Here is a 20426-nt window from a genome sequence, read left to right on the forward strand (position 1 = left end):
CGCAAAGCGTCTTAAATCCACGTATTTGTCGTCAACGGTTTATCTTTGGCAGGTGAGGCTAAATGCAAGGGAAAGGAGCGTAAGAGCCTTGCTGACAGGTGGAGAAAAATACCTTTAGCCTGGAGCTAAAACAGAACAAATGGACGAGAACAAAACGGCCTTGGTTGAGAGTCTAATAATATGGGTGAGATTTGTTTTCTTTAGCACATTGAGATGGTGAAATAAAGCTGTTTTTTCATAAGTTACCTGCTTTTACGCGGTTTTTACGCCAGCGAAAACGCCGAAGCCAGTCTAAAGTAAACGGGCAAAGATAAATTGGAGCACGTAATCGCCTGTTTGTACCCATTGCTGTCGACTACTAGCTTCACGTAGATTATCCAGAGATTAGTGTTAGCTTCACTACTACATGTCATTAATTTCGGGAGTCACTGTAATACCACAGTTCCACCGGTGCTAGATGAGAGTTTGTCCTGCCTGATTTTCGTGCTACATGCAGAGACCGAATCCTCCAGTAATGTTACTAACCCAATTAATCGGGTGCTATTTGTGCCAATTCGCTTTTTGGATCTTTTATTAGCATTGCGCATCGCAGTTACGAAAGTCTCCTCAAACAACCCTGACGTCCATATTTCTGTGGGAAAGAAACTGAATCTCCAAACTGAGCTTAATGGCTATTTCAGCGATCGCGTGTCAAGTTCAACTGCCATTTAAATCCTGCAACTTTATCTCATTAAGCCATATTATTTACTTATATGTTTTTAGGCCAGCAGATAAATTGGTGTGGAGCTGGTTCAAAGTTGAACAAGTTGGTCAAACCAGAGGTTCTTAAACAACCATCCTTATACAAAATTGGACCAACCAATCATACTTATACATATTACCTTTTAGCTCATTAAAATAATACATTTTCTCCTCCAAATTGTAATGAACTTGGAAAACTAGTCATTTGTGCATATTCTCTCATTTTTTTCATTTTAGTTGTGTCGAAAGTGTTGTGCTTTTTTAAAACATTAGCTTGAAATACCCTGAAGAATGCTTCCAAAAATGGCCTTGAAGTCACTGAAAATCAGCATGCAGCAATTCAAGGCTTAAGGATTTACGAACAAGCATTACAAGAATTTTAATAATTTTTCCCCTTTTCACATTTTGCCCTTTTAGTGGATTCCATACAAAATATTCACATCAGCACATCTTGAATGCCTGGCAAAAATACTGTTGTGCAACCTTAGTGTGCTGCGGCAAGCGTACATAACTCACTGTCCTTTTCTTGGCTTGTCACCCTCTCTCATGCATCCTACCTCTCAGCTGCAGACTTTCAACACATCGGCACCCTGCAGAACAGTGGAAGAACTGACAACAGGAGCAGCAATATCACAAGTGCTGCATCAAATGTGAGTGTATATCTACAAACAGATGCACAACAGAAAAGCTTGCTGTGTGGAGCTGCCATTCTGATTTGCCACTGGGGGGTAGGATTGGTATAATTCAAAGTTCTGTTTGTACATACAAGGAATAAGGGTTTTAACAATATGGTAAACATATGTTCCAATGCTTGTAGGTTTTTAGTCTTCACAGATACCAAAAGACACATTTTCCATTATGACATTCCCAACTAAAACTGATAATTGAAATGAGAAATATAATGGCTGATGTCAACTGATGAAAAAATCTGATATTGATTTTGTTTTGAAATTGTATTGGTTAATAAAATCACACTCACACACAGCATTTTTTTCCACTTCACCATTTATGTTTCAGTGTTCACAGACCATGATATTTTAACTCGAGTAAATGACATAGTTTTTGGTTTTAAGTCGGACATTTAATTTTAATGTAAATTGGACTTCCATTTTGGTTAAAATATCTTTTTTTTTCTAATGTAATTCTGGTGCAGCTGGTAGTTACAGACTGCGAGCTGCACAACCTCTAGTACACACAATTTACTCTGTCAAAGAAACCCCGAAAGAGGATCTTGTTTTTGAGTCATTCATTACTACACTGCTCAAAAAAAATAAAGGGAACACTTAAAAAACACATCCTAGATCTAAATGAATGAAATATTCCTATGAAATACTTTGCTCTTTACACAGTTGAATGTGCTGACAACAAAATCACACAAAAATGATCAATGGAAATCAAATGTATTAACCCATGGAGGTCTGGATTAGGAATCACACTCAAAATTAAAGTGTAAAAACACACTCCAGGCTGATCCAACTTTGATGTAATGTCCTTAAAACAAGTCAAAATTAATCTGTGTTGCTTCCTGAGTGGACACTATGATTTCACAGAAGTGTGATTGACTTGGAGTTACATTGTGTTGTTCAAGTGTTCCCTTTATTTTTTTGAGCAGTATAGTTGTGACTTCTTTACCTTACCTTTAGATCAGGCCTGGCCAACCTGTGGCTTCCAAGCCACATGCAGCTCTTACGTTCATGTCGATTTTTGTATTTGTGAGAACACTGGAGCGGCACGTGATTGCACAAGTAAAAAACACACAAACACAAAAGTCGACATGAACGTAAGAGCCCCATGCGGCTCAGGAGCCACAGGTTGGCCAGGCCTGCTTTAGATTATATGTTTAACTGCGACATGGGTGAAACTCAAGTGTAAAAGTAATTTAATAATCGTTACGCTGCAAAGGAATTTCCCCTATGGGGATCAATAAAGTTTATCTTATCATTTACATTGTATTCTTTTCCCTTTATTCCCTTAATATTTTTTCTTTGAAAGGTTTGGAAAAAAAGTTAAACTTCAACACAAACTATACGCAATAATATAGAAAAATATTTTCTCAAGAAAGTTTTGAATTTGAATTAGAAATCAATAAGTCAGACGTATATTTTTAATCATCTATCATTGTTGTGATGCAGAGACTCATCATGGTTCACTGATGCATGGCTGTGTCGTATCAAAGTTGATGTTGAGGACAATTGGAGACTGAAGGTAGAGTGCAGTCTTTGACTTTTCTCTCCGTATCATACTTAACTTTTATGTGATAAATCCTCAATACACCTCAGTTCTGGTTTGGCCTGCTCCCTGACCCTTCTGATGTAAGGTGTACATGTATATCCATCAAAATGGAATAAAATAATCCACAAAAAAAGAAGTCACTTCCTCTCCTCCAACATAATGTGGCAGACTACCTCACTTTTTCTTCTCTATTATATTCTTTCCTCTTCCCAATGTTGGATATGATATCATCAGATGAACAACCTAAAGAAGATTCTTCAGATGGTGCTTGATTATTATAATGAGGTAGGAATTCACTGTATACTTAACATCTTGTTGGGGTTTGCATTGCTACAAACAGATTGGTTAATTCAGCTCCCATTGCAATTAAAGTTTAAGCAGATTTTTATCCATGTCAATTCTGTTTGTTTGTGTGTGTGTGTGTGTGTGTGTGTGTGTGTGTGTGTGTGTGTGTGTGTGTGTGTGTGTGTGTGTGTGTGTGTGTGTGTGTGTGTGTGTGTGTGTGTGTGTGTGTGTGCGTGTGCGTGCGCGCAGGCATGTGTGTGTCAAGTTAAATTTTATTAGCACCAAATGACAACAGAGTTGTCTCATGACATTAAACATAGAGCAGGTCTAGACTAAGTTTACAGAAACCTAACATTCCCCCATGAGCAAACACTTGCAATAGTGGCAAGGAAAAACTGCCCTTACTGGGTCAAAAATTTGTCAGATCTGAGTTTAATGTTGACGTCCTTCTGTCTTGACCGGTATGTTTGGCATGTGTTTGCTTTCAAAAGTATAGAAAACTCGTGTGAAAACTGTTATTTAGTGGCCTTGAATATCAGTAAAATATGGTCTTAAAATTAGAAATGAAGAAGAATTAAATGGCTTAATTCTGGTAGACATCAAAAATGAACTGGCTAAGTGAAGACACCTGCCAGAAACTGCCAAGGAGCTACAAAGAAAGAAAGATAAGAAGTCAAGTTAATACTTCAGGTTTACTAGGTGAACTAGAAAGTTACAAAAAAATTACCTGGTGTGCTTCCCCTTCTCCCCTAGCAAAAAAAGCTTTTGAGAGTAAATCACTGCATTTTAAGTATTTCATTTGAAAGTTCCATGTACCTTGATGCACAATTTTCCCCAGGTAAATATCATGAAATAAAAATCTTATTTTTTGGGATATCGCAGCTGTGTTCCATCACAGTGGCTAGCTGGCAAACATTTCCAAATAAGTAATTCAGTACCATTTCGTATTCTTGGCGCCATAAATCAATGACTCTTATTTGTCGAGTGATCTGTTTCTTCCCCTGCACATTTAGGTTTTAGTGCAGAGGCTGACTGACTTCACATTGCCAGATGTGGCCCAGGTGGCAGAACACTCCTCCGAGGTGGAGATGGGGAGGCTGTTGCAGCTTGTACTGGGATGCGCTGTCAAATGTGAGCGCAAACAAGGTATGGGCCTTCCTTTCCCATTGACTCTGCTCAAACTCAGGATGATATTCAAACATCTACAATAGGACTGAGGATCATATCCATATACTATGTATCAAATATCTTTATATACTGATTTTGAGAAAAGGGTATTGAAAGACTGCAGTATTAATCTTGCTCATGTCAACCAGCCCAAATCTACAGATGCCAATTTCTGCTGACAATAGATAATTATTTGAAAAAATGCAGTTTTATTTGAGTTGTCATCTAAATAATGCCTAACAATGGTCTTGACAAGCTGCTGACAAGAGTAACCCCTCAGTCTGCCTGCACTGGCTGTCAGACCTGGCAATTTGACATTTGAAAATGTTGTAGATGAACAATACATCATTTGTTCAATGTCTTTGATTCTTTTTGATTCTAGAATACATTCAGATCATTATGACTCTGGAGGAGTCTGTGCAGCATGTCGTCATGACCGCTATCCAGGAGGTCAGTCCATCAATCGGAGATTCCCCCTGAAACACATTTAGAAAGGCTTTGGAGAGAATTTTAAATGTCTTTAATTCACTGAGTAATCCTGACGACACTTGTCCTTTTCTGGAAAGAGTATTAGCAGAACAGATTATTTGGTTATGATAATTGTTCTTGTTCTTTAAATAAAGCCGATTACTTTTTACTCATCAGCTTCTGTGTAATGAGACCATGACCTCATTTGGAGCAGAATTGTCAGGGGATGTGGAACAGCAGGTTAGTGGTTTTTATTATAGTTACCCCTCTTAATGGAATAATAATAATAACATTATTTGGCACATTTCCTCTCAAGTTACAGAAAGTGAGTTTGGAGACCATCTTAATTGTTTTTTGGATTTAAAAAAATGAAAAATGATCTTAATCTAAGTCTTGTAATTAGTCAATAGTTAATTACTTAATAACTTTTGATGTTTTCTGTCAACTTTGATAATGCTCGAGTATAAATTGCAGTATATGTATAAAATATGGTCATACAGCATATTTTTTTTTTCAACTAAAAATTGGAATACAAAATTAATATGTCTAGAAAAGGGTTTTGTGTGTGTTCCTGACAAAGTCAGTAAAATTTTTATTTTGGCCTGTAGATTCACCCCAGTATTTTTAAATTCATGGGACACCATACTGGGATTAACCCCTACTAGTGTTGGTCAACTTCACAAAGCAACTCAGTCTCTTTTGGTAATCTGCACAAATAATCTAAAGCATCCGCAAGCAGTCACTCTTTGAGCGACAATTACTATAAAATCTGCATGAAATTACCTAAAATATGTATTAGGTATTTACAAGAAAAGGGCCAAACAGTTTTGAGAAATTGAGAAATTTTGAGAAATAAAGTTGACTTTCAATTATACGTTTGTATAGATGCATTTCACAAATATTTCAAACAAATTTGAAATAAGTGGTTTATGTTGGTCCATCAGTGGTGTGTATCTGAAGTGGTTTAATAGATACCATCACAAATCTAAATATTAAAGAGAGAGGCATATATTTCCACCCTGCCAAAGCCCACAATGTTTAGACAGAAACACAGTTAAAACTAAAAGCAACATTTTGAGTAATATTCATTTTCGTGGAGTAGCATGAACAATTTGCAGAGAATCTTGAGGAGCTCTCAAAGACAGATGAACAAGGCTGCGTTCTGATTCGGTTGCTCAATCAATTTAATGACTGAAGATTGAGTTCTGATTGACAGACTTCATGTTGGGTTTAAAGGGGAAAAATTCTCTGTGATGAAGAAGAAAAATGTACCTGAATGTCATGTACGTATTATCAGAATGCCAATGTTTTTTTATGCGTTTCAAATAAAAGTATTCATTCATTCTGCTTTTTTGTTATATAACCAGCTAAAAAAGGCCCGGGAGGATATTGCAGAACTGTTAGCAGAAAAAGAGGCCTTAGTGCAACGTTGTCAAGAGCTGGACATACAGGTAAATAGAGAGCTGGTGTACCAGCCAGTGAAAGTGTGTCTGGGAGACAGTATAAACAGGAGTTGTATGCTTTGGCATAATGCTTGGGTTCATTGTCTGGAGCTGCTGTGGCAGAAGGACTGTGGACTTACAGTCTGTGCTCCTCTGGTTCCCACTGTACAATCCAGCTCATGCTCTCCAACTGTGAGAGGCCCTGAACACTGTACAGGCTAACAAAACTGAGCATAGGTACTGATCCCATTTTCAACTGGACTCTTGGCAGATTGATTTGTTCTGTTTCCTGTCTTACCCATCTCTCGTCATAGTGAGGTAAGTCCAACATGACTGACCATTCAACAAAACTAAAACCATCTAAACCAGCAGTTCTAACATTTACTCTAACTCAGCTAACCAAAAAAATCTGTCAGGATTCTTTTCTGGGAGTGTGCATGCAGTGACTATTTCTAATTTTATCACTCTGAGCATTATTACAGCAGTTGGTCAAAAGATGTGTCTGTCAAGGATTGGGTTTTTTATACATTTTTAAATGTTTGATGGTAATTATTTTAAAATGCCTCTTCTGGTCTGTGTAGTCCAAACACTCAAATTCTCTCCGTTTTAAAATTCTCCCAAATTTCAAAAGCTATTGAATACTTGCCTTATTTTTTGTTTTCAAAGGTTATAGAGGTATGAGTTTACTCTTTGTAGAGAAATAACTTTTTTCTGTGGATGACCACAACAAACATATCTATGTTCTCTCACATCCTGAAGAACCTGAAATACCTGGATTGCAGCTGAATAATATTCAGGTCATATAAATCAACAGCTTTTCTCAACAAGCCATTTTGTATAATAAACAAAATAAATATTACAGTACCCATCATTAATCTGTAGATATATATGTCAACATCTATTCTATTGTTTCTATAAATACACACTCAAGGAGAAAGCGTTTACAATTTTTTAGGCTATCAGCAAACTGCCTGGAAACTTGTTGAATAATTTCCCAAAGAAAATCAAGAATTTAAAACTCTAAAATAAGCAAGCAAGTTGTTTTAAAAATTTGTGGAAACATAAACAGTAGCAAAAAAGTAGTAAGAGAAAAGCTGTTTCTATCATATGAGCTAAGGTTGCTCACAGTCTTTGACTTGAGTGGGAAAACTTCCTTCAGATTTTTCCCTTGTATCATGGGATGCTGCTTTGGAAACAAAAGCCACTAGATCCATATCAGCTATCACATCTGTAGGCAAGACAACACTCTGGTAACCTTCAAGAAGTTTGTTTTCTGTAATATTGTTCACTGCCAATCAGCGATTGCAGGAAAACAGTGTCACACAAATTTCACAAATTTGCACTGCCGTTCATCATGTGGGTAAAATCTTCCTTTGAACACTTTGCACTTCATGTACACTTCACTTGAACAAATGCCATCTGATCTTAAATCTCCATGTTCATGAAGGCTCCGATATTCATAAATCCAATATCTGATATCCTTTCTTTATGTGGCCTATAATGCCAGATTGGGAGAATTTAGATTAAAATCAGTTAGCTGTAAAATATGACTAGAGAGTACAATTAGGGTAATGCTAATGTGATGTGCATTAATTTTTGCTTAAAGTGCACTTAGTCCGTACTTTGCTTCCAGCATGGATTTATTGCATTGTTTCCTCTAACCAATGAGACAGGAAGACACTTTTTATTGCTTTGCATGAAATTATTTACAAACAACAGACATTTTTCATTTATATTTTTCTTGCTCACTGGACTTGTGTTGCTCCTTTTTCTGACTAAATGAAATTACTTTTCAGGATAGATTTAACTTTAACAACATACTTGAACAGGTGGCCATTCTCCAAGAGGAACGGAACAGTTTATTGGCTGAGAATGACGTCCTAACAGACAGAACCAATCAGCTGGACACATTTGATGATCCCAGCACACCATCAGGGAGGAAACACAGCCAGTTACAGCTGCAGCTAGACACACTGCAGGAGGAAAACTTCAGGTTTGTACTATTTTTGTACTAGAGTGACTAAACTACATTTCAGGGACCAAACGTTTTCACATTTTTGCATCTTTAAGACTGGAGGCTGCCAAGGATGACTACAGAATCCACTGCGAAGAGTTGGAGAAGCAGCTGGTTGAGGTTCAGCACCGTAATGATGAGCTGACCAGCCTGGCAGAAGAGTCTCGAGCACTCAAAGATGAGCTGGATGTTCTAAGGTGTCTGAGTTTATCACTTTAATGCAGAGATGAAATTATTTAAAGGAGAAATTCCAACATGGAACTTGCAGAACCTTTACACAGTTATTAAGTACTGTAATCAACCAAGACATTTTTCCTCCTGTTTGAATCAATACAGACCTGGATTTTCCTTTAATGAAAGTTTGACCTAGATTTTTATCAATTTATTTTGTGATCCTGCAGGAACTGCTCAGATCGCGTGGTGATGCTAGAAGCTTCAGTGGAAACATACAAGCGTAAGCTGGAAAATCTTGGAGATCTGAAGAGGCAGGTGAAACTGCTGGAGGAGAACAACATGACTTACATGCACAATACAGTCAGCTTGGAGGAAGAGCTACGCAAGGCCAATGCTGCACGGGCACAACTAGAATCGTATAAGAGACAGGTAGGAAAATGCAAGTGCAGTTTGTGTGTAGAACAAGTATTCATGTGGATCCTAGGTGCTCCTTGGCTTTTGATTCCTACTATGGAACAAGGATCTATAATTCATCTATAATTCATGTGATATCTTCTCTTGGTTATGCTACTAGTCCAGTGCTTTACCATTCATTCTCTTTTTATATGTTCCCTCCCTCCACATGTGTATTAAAGCATACAAAAACATAAAGGTTATAGTACAATATATGTCTGTCAGGTTTTTTTTTTCTAAACCTTCACAGCACTTCATTTATAGAATTTAATGAAATCCTAATGTCAGCTGAACTTCTTGAAGCAAGATCTGTCTTCATTGTGACATAGGAAAGAACTTAAATATTCCCAATTACATATTGAATCTGGAAAAAGGTCTCTGGTGCATCAGTGATTGTGAGATATATTGTTGTAAAAAAATAAAAGTGCAATTTGGCTTTGTTTTTACTTTCTAAAATAAAAGGTGTACGAGATTAATCTTTAGTGCTTTGAAAGCCACTGACATGTGTTTTCGATGATTGAAACCGCTTGTAGAAGTTTAACTCCTGTAGTGAATTCCACATACCAAATAACATATTTCATGCAACATATTGCTCTGTTTCACTTGTGCTTTCCCTCTTAGGTACAGGACCTGCACAAGAAGTTGTCTGACGAGACGAGACGGGCAGACAACTTGGCCTTTGAAATGAGGATGTTAGAGGAAAAGCAAGAAACTGTGATAAAAGAGAAGGAGGTTTGGTGTTCAGTTATTTTAAGACCTTTCCAAGGGACTTCTCTATCCCTCTGTGTCAACACCATTGTGCAGAAATGTAATTGTTTCCTTTTGTCCACCAGAGGATCATTATTGAGAGAGATTCTCTTATGGAGATTAATGAAGAGCTACGATGCACTCAGGCACAACAACACCAGCTCTTCCAAGCAGGTACTTCTCGAGAATTTCTGCCGTGATACAGCTCAGACATATGTCAGATTTTTGTCTTTGAATACCTTCAAACTCTTTTCTCAAGGGGTGCTTCCTTCCGGCAGCCCTAGCCATGATAACCTGGCAGCTGAATTAATACCTATTGAATACAGGTAACACTGCACTCATAGAGTTTTTGTTTGTATCCTGTCCATGGCGGGGGTGTGTGAATCTGAATTCATGCTTCTGGTTGGTTTAGAGAGAAGTTTATCAGGCTCCAGCATGAGAATAAGATGCTTAGAGTCCAGCAGGAAGAGTTTGAGAGGGAGAAGATCACTGCCCTGCAGGCCCAGTTGGGGGAGGCACACAAGACGCGGAGCGAACTGAACACTGAGAACAGGTTTGAGTTCATGCAAATTGGATCAGGAATTATTCTGACTTAATATCACCTATGATATTGTGTTTTGAGTTTTTACATAAAAGAAAAAGTGAGTTTTACTGTCGACTATTTTTTTTCCTTAGTAAAGTTAATTTTCTAAAATTCTGGATGATCAAATAATCTCAAAACTTAAGTATTAAGTTCTGGTAAAAAAAAATTACAATATAACAATATAATACAATATAACAATAAACACCAATGAAAATATGGTGAAGCCCATCGGTACAAACATGTTCATGGAGGTTCTCAGTCATTCAGGTCAGGGGGAATTCTTGTCAAAATCTTCTTGTCTTGGCAACTGGATTTTAATTTCGTCAAAGAAGAAGGAAGAAATTTGAGGCTGAAGAAGTTCAAGTCCAGCTGCCAAGACAAGAGGATTTTGACTGTTGGTGCAAAGTCATTTTAAAATTAAGTATTTAAAAGGTAAGATTCTCATTTCTTGTTATCCCCTTGATGCTTTCTAAATATCCTAAACTCCATTACAAGCAATGAAGCTGATTTTCTGCAGAGCCACTGGCAAATTCATAGTTCACCTTTTGTTGTTAAGGGATTTTTTTTTTCTTTCAAGCCTTTTCCAGTCTTCAGTCCTGGTACAAATTACCTTTTTTTCTGGACATCTATACCAATCCTTAGATTAAGACAAGAGAGGATCACTGAGTTGCAGCAGCAGGTAGAAGACCTTCAGAAGGCTCTGCAGAGCCAGGCAGCAAAACCTGATGATGTGAGTATGCAAACACATAAACTACTGTGTGAATCCAGGGAAAATGCCCCACCCAGTTATGTTTGGGTAGAGTAAATGTTATGTCTAGTGAAAAACTCATGGATTACGCCAGTATTAGCAACAATCCTCAAAAACGGTCCACTCAACTTTGTAATAGGCCTTCAAATTTACAACTGCCAAATATTCTTTACTGATTGGAAATAATTACATATCATTGATTTAATTTTTATTTATTTAAATTTTTATCATGCTGTATGAACCTTTACACTTGTCCACTTACTACATGCATTCAATGAATTCATGTTATGTTATACTTACCTTTCATTGAATAATTATTTGTTCATGAACAAATCTGAAACTGTTGCTTCTGTTTCTCTTATCTTCAGTCCAACCTGAAGCAGAAGCTCGATGCGCACATGTAAGTGTATTACTTACAAAAAAGCTGTCGTTAATTTTCCCCACTAGAGGGAGCTAAAGTCCAAGGTTATATTGTCAGGGTCCAGCTGAATGAAGCTCAGGATGAAATCTTGAAGAAGAAAGAGTTGCTTGAAGACCTTCAGCCGGACAACACTCAGACCTGTAAGTCACATCTTTGAATCCCTCATCTTGATTTTGCATCAAAGTGGCATTAACAGTGACAGGCCGTCACTGAACCATGTAAATGCTAATCAACTGTCATTTGTAAGCATTGAAGCTAGATGAGCTGATGGCTGCTTTGAAGAAGAAAGATGATGACATGAGGGCCATGGAAGAAAGATACAAAATGTACTTAGAGAAAGCTCGTAATGTGAGTCGATTAATTCATTCACTGTGTGTGCGTGTGTGTGTGTGTGTGTATTAGAAGGACAAAAAATGGTGAATGCAGTTTTGACTCTACTTTCCAACCGGCATGTAGGTAATCCGAGCGTTGGATCCTAAACTGAATCCAGCTACTGCTGAGATCCAAGCTCTGAGAAACCAGCTGGCAGAACGTGATAAGCAAATTCTCAGCCTAGAGGTAAATCTGCATTTATAGTCATTCAAAAAAATGCCCTTCAGATTAAAATACAAAATATTTCAACAGAGCTTTCCTGACTTTTTATTTTGCCTCTTAGCGTCAGTGTGAGCAGGCCAGACTGAGAGAGTATGAGGAGAAGCTGATCGTCACAGCGTGGTACAACAAGGTACGATGGGAAATGGGGTTCAAATGTAGCCTGTCATTATGATCTATAATTTCCCCTTTTCTGTTTCCAAATTGAAAAGAATTTAAAAGAACAGAAACCCCTGTGTTTCCCCACAGAGTCTGAACTTTCAGAAGCTGGCCATCGAATCACGCCTGGGCGGACGCTCGGCCTCTATGCTTTCGCCTGGCCAGTCCTTCTTATCTCAGCAGCGGCAAGTGTCTAACGCCCCGCGCCGAGCACTTTCAATCAACATGCCTGCCCCTACTCCAAAGTAGACCAGGTTAGAGACCAATGTCAAGTGAAGGGAAACATCCACCTTCACTCTGCCTCATCACTGAGCACTCAAGTGACCTTAACCACAGCAGATGTCAGTGCTCTGCAGAGGCCTCAAGGATGAGCTGGCTGGCTTTATTAAACACGTGATAGGTCACCTAACCTCCATAGACCATCGACCCACAATCCCATTCAAGTCTCTCACTCGCATCCTACAACTGTAGGTTTGCTTTGCCAAAAGCACATTCAGCTGACTTGTTTTAATAATTTCAGCCTTCACTTTCTTATATCATGTCTTGCTGTGTATATACACAGGATTGAGTGAATTGTAACACTCCTACTGTATTTAAGAATGTGATCTTGAAATTCAAGATTATTGTTTCATGAATTGTACAATTTAAACTTCCTTCACCAGCTGATGAACAAAAAGGCAGAAGTGGTTATCAGGTGTTTCCGGTTTTGCTTGTTTCCAGTAGGGAGCGAGCATGAGGTTTCATGTAGTCACATCTAGTTAGAAGTGCCACAGCCAGTGACCTTTTTCCTTAACTTGCCGCTATTTTCATTGGGGTTCGATCTGAAAGACACTTTCAGAAAGGCTATACCTGTTTTTATTATCTGCGTGCGTGTGTGTGTGTAAAGGGGGGGGGTTAAAAATCAGTTATTTGTTCTCTGTCAGTTGGTGGTATTAATGTCCCAAATGGATTGTATCTATCAGAGATGCCAACACACACTCATTTCCTCTTCTGCTATGTGTGTGTCAGAATGAGTAACGACATTCCTATAGAGTTCATTCAAGGCAAGGCACCATCTTTTATTTGCTGTGAAACAAAAACCAGTATGGTACAAATTGAAAAGGCGGCACTAAACTCATCCATATAAGTCACTAATATGACGACCATGCCCTATATTGTTAAGCTCCCAGGTTTTACAGCTCTGCTGTTGAAAAGAGACCTTGTATAAACACCAGCCCTGTCTGAGCTTTGTTTGGTGCTGGTCACCAACCGCTTGTTGACATCAAACTCAAGTCATATTTTTTTTCTTTTTTCATCATGTGAAACTGTGAAAGTAATGGTTGATAGTGATCACTGGTTAAGGTGCTGCGAACATCAGAGCCATCACAGGATATTCAGGATGAGTGTATTTATCGTGCATTTTTCTTAATGATGCCTGCACTGGCAGCATGATTTTAAACTGGCGGGTCTTTTTATACACTGGAAGTTTAGAGTCTTGTATGGTACGGACTCCTCTTACCTATTATCAAACAAATTGTACAGTTGTAATGTAAAGATGACCTATCTTGTTTTTGATTCAAATGCCAGATTTAGGCTAAATGTTCAAACTATAACTGTAAATTGTAACTGCAGATTTCATATTATAGAACATTGCAGTTGACCTGACTTCCAAATTTCTTTGAAGGTGAATAGCATCATATATAAAGCAGGTTTTTTCTTAAATGTTTGTGGGTTATCGGCGCTCTGGTTTTATTGAATCTACTATTTAATTACGCTAGTCTGAGACTATAATAAGTCTGATCTGATTTCCTTGTCATTTTGCAACAACAGCAGGAAAAACACTTCTGTAAGAAGGACTTCCATATTTATGACATAGAAAAGCAGTTTTTCATTGCCCTTTTTTTTCCTTTTTAAAGGAGGTGATTCCTTGTAGTTGGCTGGTTTCTGGAAAATTGTATTTATAGAAAGATAACAAGTAGCCCAGAAAGTACATGTGTAAGTGATGTGTGAATCAATAAAAAGTAAAGGACATAATAGAGATACTGGAATTTAGAAAAATATGGTTTGATCATAAATAAAACATTTTTAATCAAATATTTGTGCATTTATTAGCATCATCCTCCATTATGGTGCAACAATGGCGAATCTTGTAAGATGATGAAATGGGCTGGTTTATATTCAATATTAAAATGTGTGGTGTATGTTGGAAAAAATTAGTTCTCTTCTTCATATCTGATAAGAAATGGAAGCCTAGCGAAATCTAGTTGATTCCACTTTTATTCTAATTGCTGAAGAGTAGCATACAGATCATTAATGTATTCAAAGGTGTGTTACAACAGATGTCTGACTCAAAGTGAAGAGGTGCAAGTATATCTCAAATGTCATGTATGTAATGACTATATATAGACAACAAAAGCACCCCACCCAATGAGCTTTTATAGATAATTTGATATGGAATCATGAGTCATAGTGTAGGAAACTGAATATGTTATAACACAGTGCGAAATGCTATCCAAAGGAGTGCCGAAAGACAAGAGTAATAATTAACAAAACCAGTAAATGATCAGCGGGGCTTGGCACAAATCTTAAAAGGGTACGGTGAGTGTGTTGCTCCAATGATCCCCTCTGTCCTCAGTGCCAATCCATTTGGACTGGAAAAATTAAACTTCTGAAATAAACTGACGAGAAACATAAAGAGCTCTGTTCTTGCCAGACCCTCCCCCAGACACGCTCGCTTTCCTGTGAAGAACAACCACATGTCTCACCATCGAGTCACATTTTCACATGTTGCTCAAAGTTCTCTAAAAAAAAAAAAAAAAAAAAAAAAAACTCTCAAAACATAGTGACTTCAGTTAAACATGACCTTTACCTGCTGAAAAAGGTAAAAAAGCATCCCTTCTCTTGAAGTTGCCTTTGGCATCCAGGAAGTGCCCAGGGTTGAAGGTATATGGTGTTTCCCATTCGGTTTTGTCAAAGAGCACAGAGGTCAAGTTTGGTATCACCGACGTTCCCTACAGACAATGAGATTCAAGATAAGAAAGGCTCAGCACTGTGTTAATATTAAAGAATGATTAGGCATATTACCTTCTAGGAATATGTTACATGATCTATTGGACAAACATCTATTAGCTCCTGAGGCGGACACTCCTCTGATCTAATCATTGACCTTTAGCAAGAAGTGAAAGTATCCCTAATATCAAAGTACACAGCATGCCCAAAGTTTAATAGAAATTATTCTTAGATTTAGGCTGCTAACTTTTTTCAAAACATTGTGTGAGATACAAAAAATGCATTTTTTTTTAACACTTTTAACACCTCCCTGAGGCAAGCGTCTGTTCCATCATGCTTCAAATCCACCGTCATCGTACCTGTGCCAAAGGAACCTGCCCCATCCAGTTACAATCGCCCCGTAGCACTGACCCTGTCATCCTGAAGTGTTTTGAAGGACTAGTTGTGGCACATATCCAATCCCTCCTCCCACCTACCCTAGACCCCTACCAGTTTGCTTACTGGGGCAAACATTCCACAGAGGAAGCAATCTGCTTAGCTTTCCACCAAGCCCTCAATAACCTGGACACCAAAGACTCTTATGTAAGAATGCTGTTCCTGGACTTCAGATCAGCGTTCAACACCATAATGCCACAACAGCTAATCCCCAAACTACAACAGTTAGGGGTCAACACCTCCCTTTGCAACAGGCTGCTGGACTTCCTCTCTGAGAAGCCACAAGCATTATGAGTTGGTAACTTCACGAACAGCATCATACTCAACAGGGTTGCCTGCTCAGTCCCCTGCTCTTCACCCTGCTAACTCATGACTTCAAACCTACCTACAGCACCAATCACATGGTGAAGTTTGCGGACGACATAACTCTGGGGGTCTCAGCACTAAGGGGGACAAGACCCACTACAGGAAGGAGGTCAACTTTCTAACCATGTGGTGCAGAGACAACACCCTCCTGCTGAACAAGACCGAGGAGTTTGTTGTCACCAAGCACTTCCCACTGACCATCAATGGCGCTGCTGTGGAGAGAGTGAGCAGCACCAAATTCACGAGAGTGCACATCAGTGAGGACCACCAACACAGTATCACTGGTTAAGAAGGCACAGCGGAGCCTTTACTTCCTTTGCAAACACCCATCATGCACACCTTCCACCGGGGGCACCATCGAGAGGGGAATGGGACCTGCACAGACTACAACACGAAAGCTCTGCATTGCATCGTGAACTCATCTGGAAGGATCATCGGTGCCGGACTCCCCTCCCTGAAAGACAAACACACCACCCACCTCACCTGTAAAGCATCCTCAATTTTGCCAGCCACTCTGCACACTGCCTGTTCAGCCTCCTGCCTTCAGGAAGAAGGTACTGGAGCCTCCGGACCCACTTCACCAGACTCCACCAGCTTCATACACCAGGCTGTCAGGATGCTGCACTCTCCCCACAATCCCACTCCCTACATTCCACCCCACCCCAAGATGCTGACCTCCATCTCTCTTAACCCGCCCCCCTCAAATTGCACAATTTTGGTACTACCTACTGACCCTTGCACTAAACTAGACCCCGAAAAAACAACCTCTGCTGCTACTCTTTCATGCTGTCAAATATCAGTCTGTCTGCGTGCACTTTTATACGTCATACCTCATAGTTAAATGTTTACTGTTAATGTAACCGTGCACTTTCCTGCAAATTTGCACTCAATTATTATTGTTATATTGTTAATTTCATGTTATAGTGGGATTGTGAGTAACATCCTCTCGATTCCTCTGTATGTCCAGTACATGCGGAGAAATTGACAACAAAGCTGACTTTGAACTTTGAACTTTATGGCATGCTGAGTATGTTCTTTGTGAGGATGAAGCACCTTAGGGATGAAGAAGCCACCAAGCGTCATGTCCTTGGTAGCCATTCGTGGTCCATTAAGAGGAACGATGTTTCCGAACCTCTGGATTTCATGGATGACAGCATCGGTGTAAGGCATGTTGGGTTTATCTGTCATTGAGGGTTGGAGGGTTGGACCGATCACCCTGTCAATCTCTGCCTGGACTTTGTCTGGATAAATATAAAATTCTTGTTATCCAGTGGAATTAGGTCTTTCTTTCATTCAAAAGTGAACATTGGTATTTGACGTGGCCCAGAAGTGGGTATAGTTATAAAAAAATAAATAATCCTGAAAAGTGCCCAAGTGATATCTCCCATCACCACATTCTGTGAAACATTTAATTTTATTTAATATAGACGCTTCAAGTCTTCTGCTGGGGTCTTTCTGAACACCTACCCTGCACATCAGGATTATTCACAAGGAAGATGAGGCCCCACTGCAGGGTCTTTGAAGAGGTTTCACTTCCGGCCAGGAAGAGATCCAGACAACAGAGAAGCAGATTTTCCTCCTCAAAGCCCAGATGACTGTTTCTGTTGTTCTTTCCAGTGGAACGAAGGGACAAAACATACAATCTGGTGAGTTTTTACGGTGACTTGTTAGGTTCTCAATTCAGTTATTCAACTCCAACTCTTTACTTTCTCCTCAATCAGAAAGGCATCAATATAATCCTGTGGGTTGCTGGGGTCCAGATCCATCTTGTGCCTCTCTATCTCTGCCCTTATTGATGTCTGTAAACACTTGGAGATGCTGAAGATGTTATTGTGAGGTCCGGGCAGATGTTTCATCACTGCTGGGAATGCATTGTAGAGCTGCATGATGTAGATGCATCAGCGCGTAAATGTTCATTAAAGCAACATAAAACATTTCACTGATATATATATATGAGTGACTGCAAATGATGATATCTTAGTTTTACCAGAGCCCATGCAGAACCTTCCAGATATGCCATGTCAGTTAGGTTATTCAGCATGTTCTGAAAGTTGCGGTCATCGTAATCAAACCGCTTCCCAAACACTATCTGGCAAATGATGTTGGCCACTGCGTTGTTTAAGAGAGACACCGGGTCAAATGGCTCCCCTGAGAAGAAGGAAAGTTGATTTATTTCACATTACCTACTGTTGTATTTTACATTTACCGTGTTATGTTTTATTAACCTTTCTCCTTCTCTATCGCCTCCTGCAGGTAATGACACTCCTCACAGATGCTTTGCTCAAAGGAAGCCTTGGACAGACCATAAGAACGCAATGCAGCCATGGCGAAACGTCGCTGTCTCCTCCATACCTTTCCATTGCAAAAAAAAAGCCCGGCTGAGAGCAAAGAAAATAAGGTTGATTAGAGGCTGAGAAGGCAGGTGGACACTCTACTTTGTTTATCCAGGTAAGAACAACAATGTCCTACCCCACAGCAAGGCTCCTCCTTCCACTTATTTACAATAAAGTAAGGTTTGCTACTTCTTATTACTTTGACATATTACTATTAGTTTGTGCTCCCGGTGTTCCACAGGGCTCACTGAAACCACAACATTTTCTGGATCGATAATTCAGTCCGCTATATGCATGCATTATTGTTTTCACCTGAATTTCCTGAGTAAATCCTGGTCACCACCGGACTGGGTGGTCGGTCCACAAAGCTGTCAGCCTGTGTGATGATGGCTTCCTTCACCATCTTCCACCCAGACACAAACACTGTTTTGTCTCTTCCCAGACGCACACAAAACACATTCCCATAAACATCAGCCAACTGTGGATGCAGTAGCAGAGAATAATAAGGGACCTTTTCCCACATGTGACTCTGATAAGATTCACTTTTCAAGACAATAGTCTTTCTCACATAATATTACAAATCACTTTTCAGGATTTCATATCTATTATTGCCTCATATTCAGAATTCTGTTCAATGCATTTCAAAATGACAGTCAAGCCATGTGTTCTTCATATATTCTATACAATAAAAGTATATTTTCAGTCTCCTCAGGAATACTAACCAGTTATTGGATAGTATTCACATAAACTAACATAGTTTATGTGGAAACATACAGAAATGTATGCTTATGCAGCTTTTTAATATTTAATGGTTATAGATAATCAAAACAGTTTGATTTAAATAAATTTCATCATATTTAAATAAACATTCATGAATATAAATACACATAGATAAATTTCCCAATATATTGCTCTCAAGTGTTTGGGGCTCTTGGCTCATACATTTGTGTTATAACTTAATCACAGACAGTTTCGTATACATCTTGTGTGTGTGTGTGTGTGTGTGTGTGTGTGTGTGTGTGTGTGTGTGTGTGTGTGTGTGTGTGTGTGTGTGTGTGTGTGTGTGAGTGTGTGAGTGTGTGTGCGCGCTTGCACATTTCCATCTGTATATGGTTAAAGGACGTGTGTGTGTGTGTGCGTGTGTGTGTGTGACCTCTTAGGTAAAGGGTTGGTTAGCACTTGGAAAAGTACCTGGACGGCGCAGAGTATCTCAAAAGTAATATTACATAGTTTCCTTTCATGCATGTTACTTAGGTTTTAAACTAGTTTTAAATATCTTACAATGTTTTTTGAACTGGTAAAAGCATTATTGCCTGAATCAGAAATATCTTACCTTTGTCAGGTAAATATGAGGCTGTTTTGGATCAATATTAAATACATTTCCCAGAATAGGGAGAGCCAGCGGCCCCGGAGGAAAGTTGGGTGGATCTTTTGTGTTCCACAAATACATAATTAAGAGAAAAGCAGAAATGAAAAGCAGTCCTCCCCTGATGTTTAAGTCCAGAAACAAATCAGACGTCCACATTGTGAAGCAGTGGAGAGGAGCAGGGCTGGAGCCCCTTGACTCATCAGAGTTGGTTGTTGTCTCCTTCCTCGCTGCTCGTAAGGACACGTGTGTGTGTGTGAGACACTGGGACATCCCATCTTTAATTAGATTCAGAGTATTGGCTAAATTAATGCTGGAATAGCAATTTAGGTGCAAGAACAACAAAGAACAAAAGCAGAAACATTTTTTGTCCACCTGGTCTTATCATGATCACTTTTATTCAGCTACTGTAAGGCTTTCACACAAAAATAGGGCTTCCCGGTTGGTATGTTTCATTTAGAATAATGGCACAATAAAAGCTGTCATGTCATAAGATTCTAACTGTTAACTAGTTTTGTCTCCAACTAGTTATCCCCTCATTGTCACTTGCAGATTTATTTGTTTGCAATTTCAAAATGAAATACATTATTTTCTTCTATAGTTTTAGACAATTCTGCCAAATATTTACCAAAAATTGTGAATCTAGATTTTCTTTTTCCGACTTCGCATTACAATTTGAATGAGGTCATACTATTTTTGATTGTGATGTTACC

The 20426-nt window shown here is 38.9% G+C and overlaps 2 protein-coding genes across 2 annotated transcripts; one reads left to right on the top strand and one right to left on the bottom strand.

Moving 5' to 3' along the window:
* The first annotated feature begins 43 nt into the window (after nt 1–43).
* On the top strand, nt 44–14298 carry hook1 (hook microtubule-tethering protein 1). Its single transcript, XM_086161714.1, has 22 exons — nt 44–184; nt 1306–1391; nt 2874–2946; nt 3208–3258; nt 4272–4404; nt 4808–4875; nt 5071–5133; nt 6261–6344; nt 8165–8328; nt 8406–8546; nt 8751–8952; nt 9598–9708; nt 9810–9897; nt 9983–10049; nt 10136–10276; nt 10949–11036; nt 11423–11454; nt 11533–11615; nt 11723–11823; nt 11932–12033; nt 12131–12199; nt 12316–14298. The coding sequence occupies exons 1-22, from the start codon at nt 140–142 to the stop codon at nt 12472–12474; spliced, it is 2151 nt and encodes a 716-aa protein (XP_086017840.1). The 5' UTR covers nt 44–139; the 3' UTR covers nt 12475–14298.
* Nucleotides 14299–14416: 118 nt separating this feature from the next.
* On the bottom strand, nt 14417–19906 carry LOC147225711 (cytochrome P450 2J2-like). Its single transcript, XM_086161716.1, has 9 exons — nt 19681–19906; nt 18660–18825; nt 18240–18392; nt 18002–18162; nt 17721–17894; nt 17482–17623; nt 17068–17255; nt 15074–15215; nt 14417–14943 (listed from the first exon to the last, which is right to left on the bottom strand). The coding sequence occupies exons 1-9, from the start codon at nt 19870–19872 to the stop codon at nt 14768–14770; spliced, it is 1494 nt and encodes a 497-aa protein (XP_086017842.1). The 5' UTR covers nt 19873–19906; the 3' UTR covers nt 14417–14767.
* Nucleotides 19907–20426: the final 520 nt, after the last annotated feature.

This window comes from Fistularia commersonii, chromosome 16 (genome assembly GCF_037954325.1).
Source record: "Fistularia commersonii isolate RoL2024-O1a breed Wild chromosome 16, RoL_Fcom_v1.0, whole genome shotgun sequence".
NCBI classification, from domain to species: domain Eukaryota; kingdom Metazoa; phylum Chordata; class Actinopteri; order Syngnathiformes; family Fistulariidae; genus Fistularia; species Fistularia commersonii.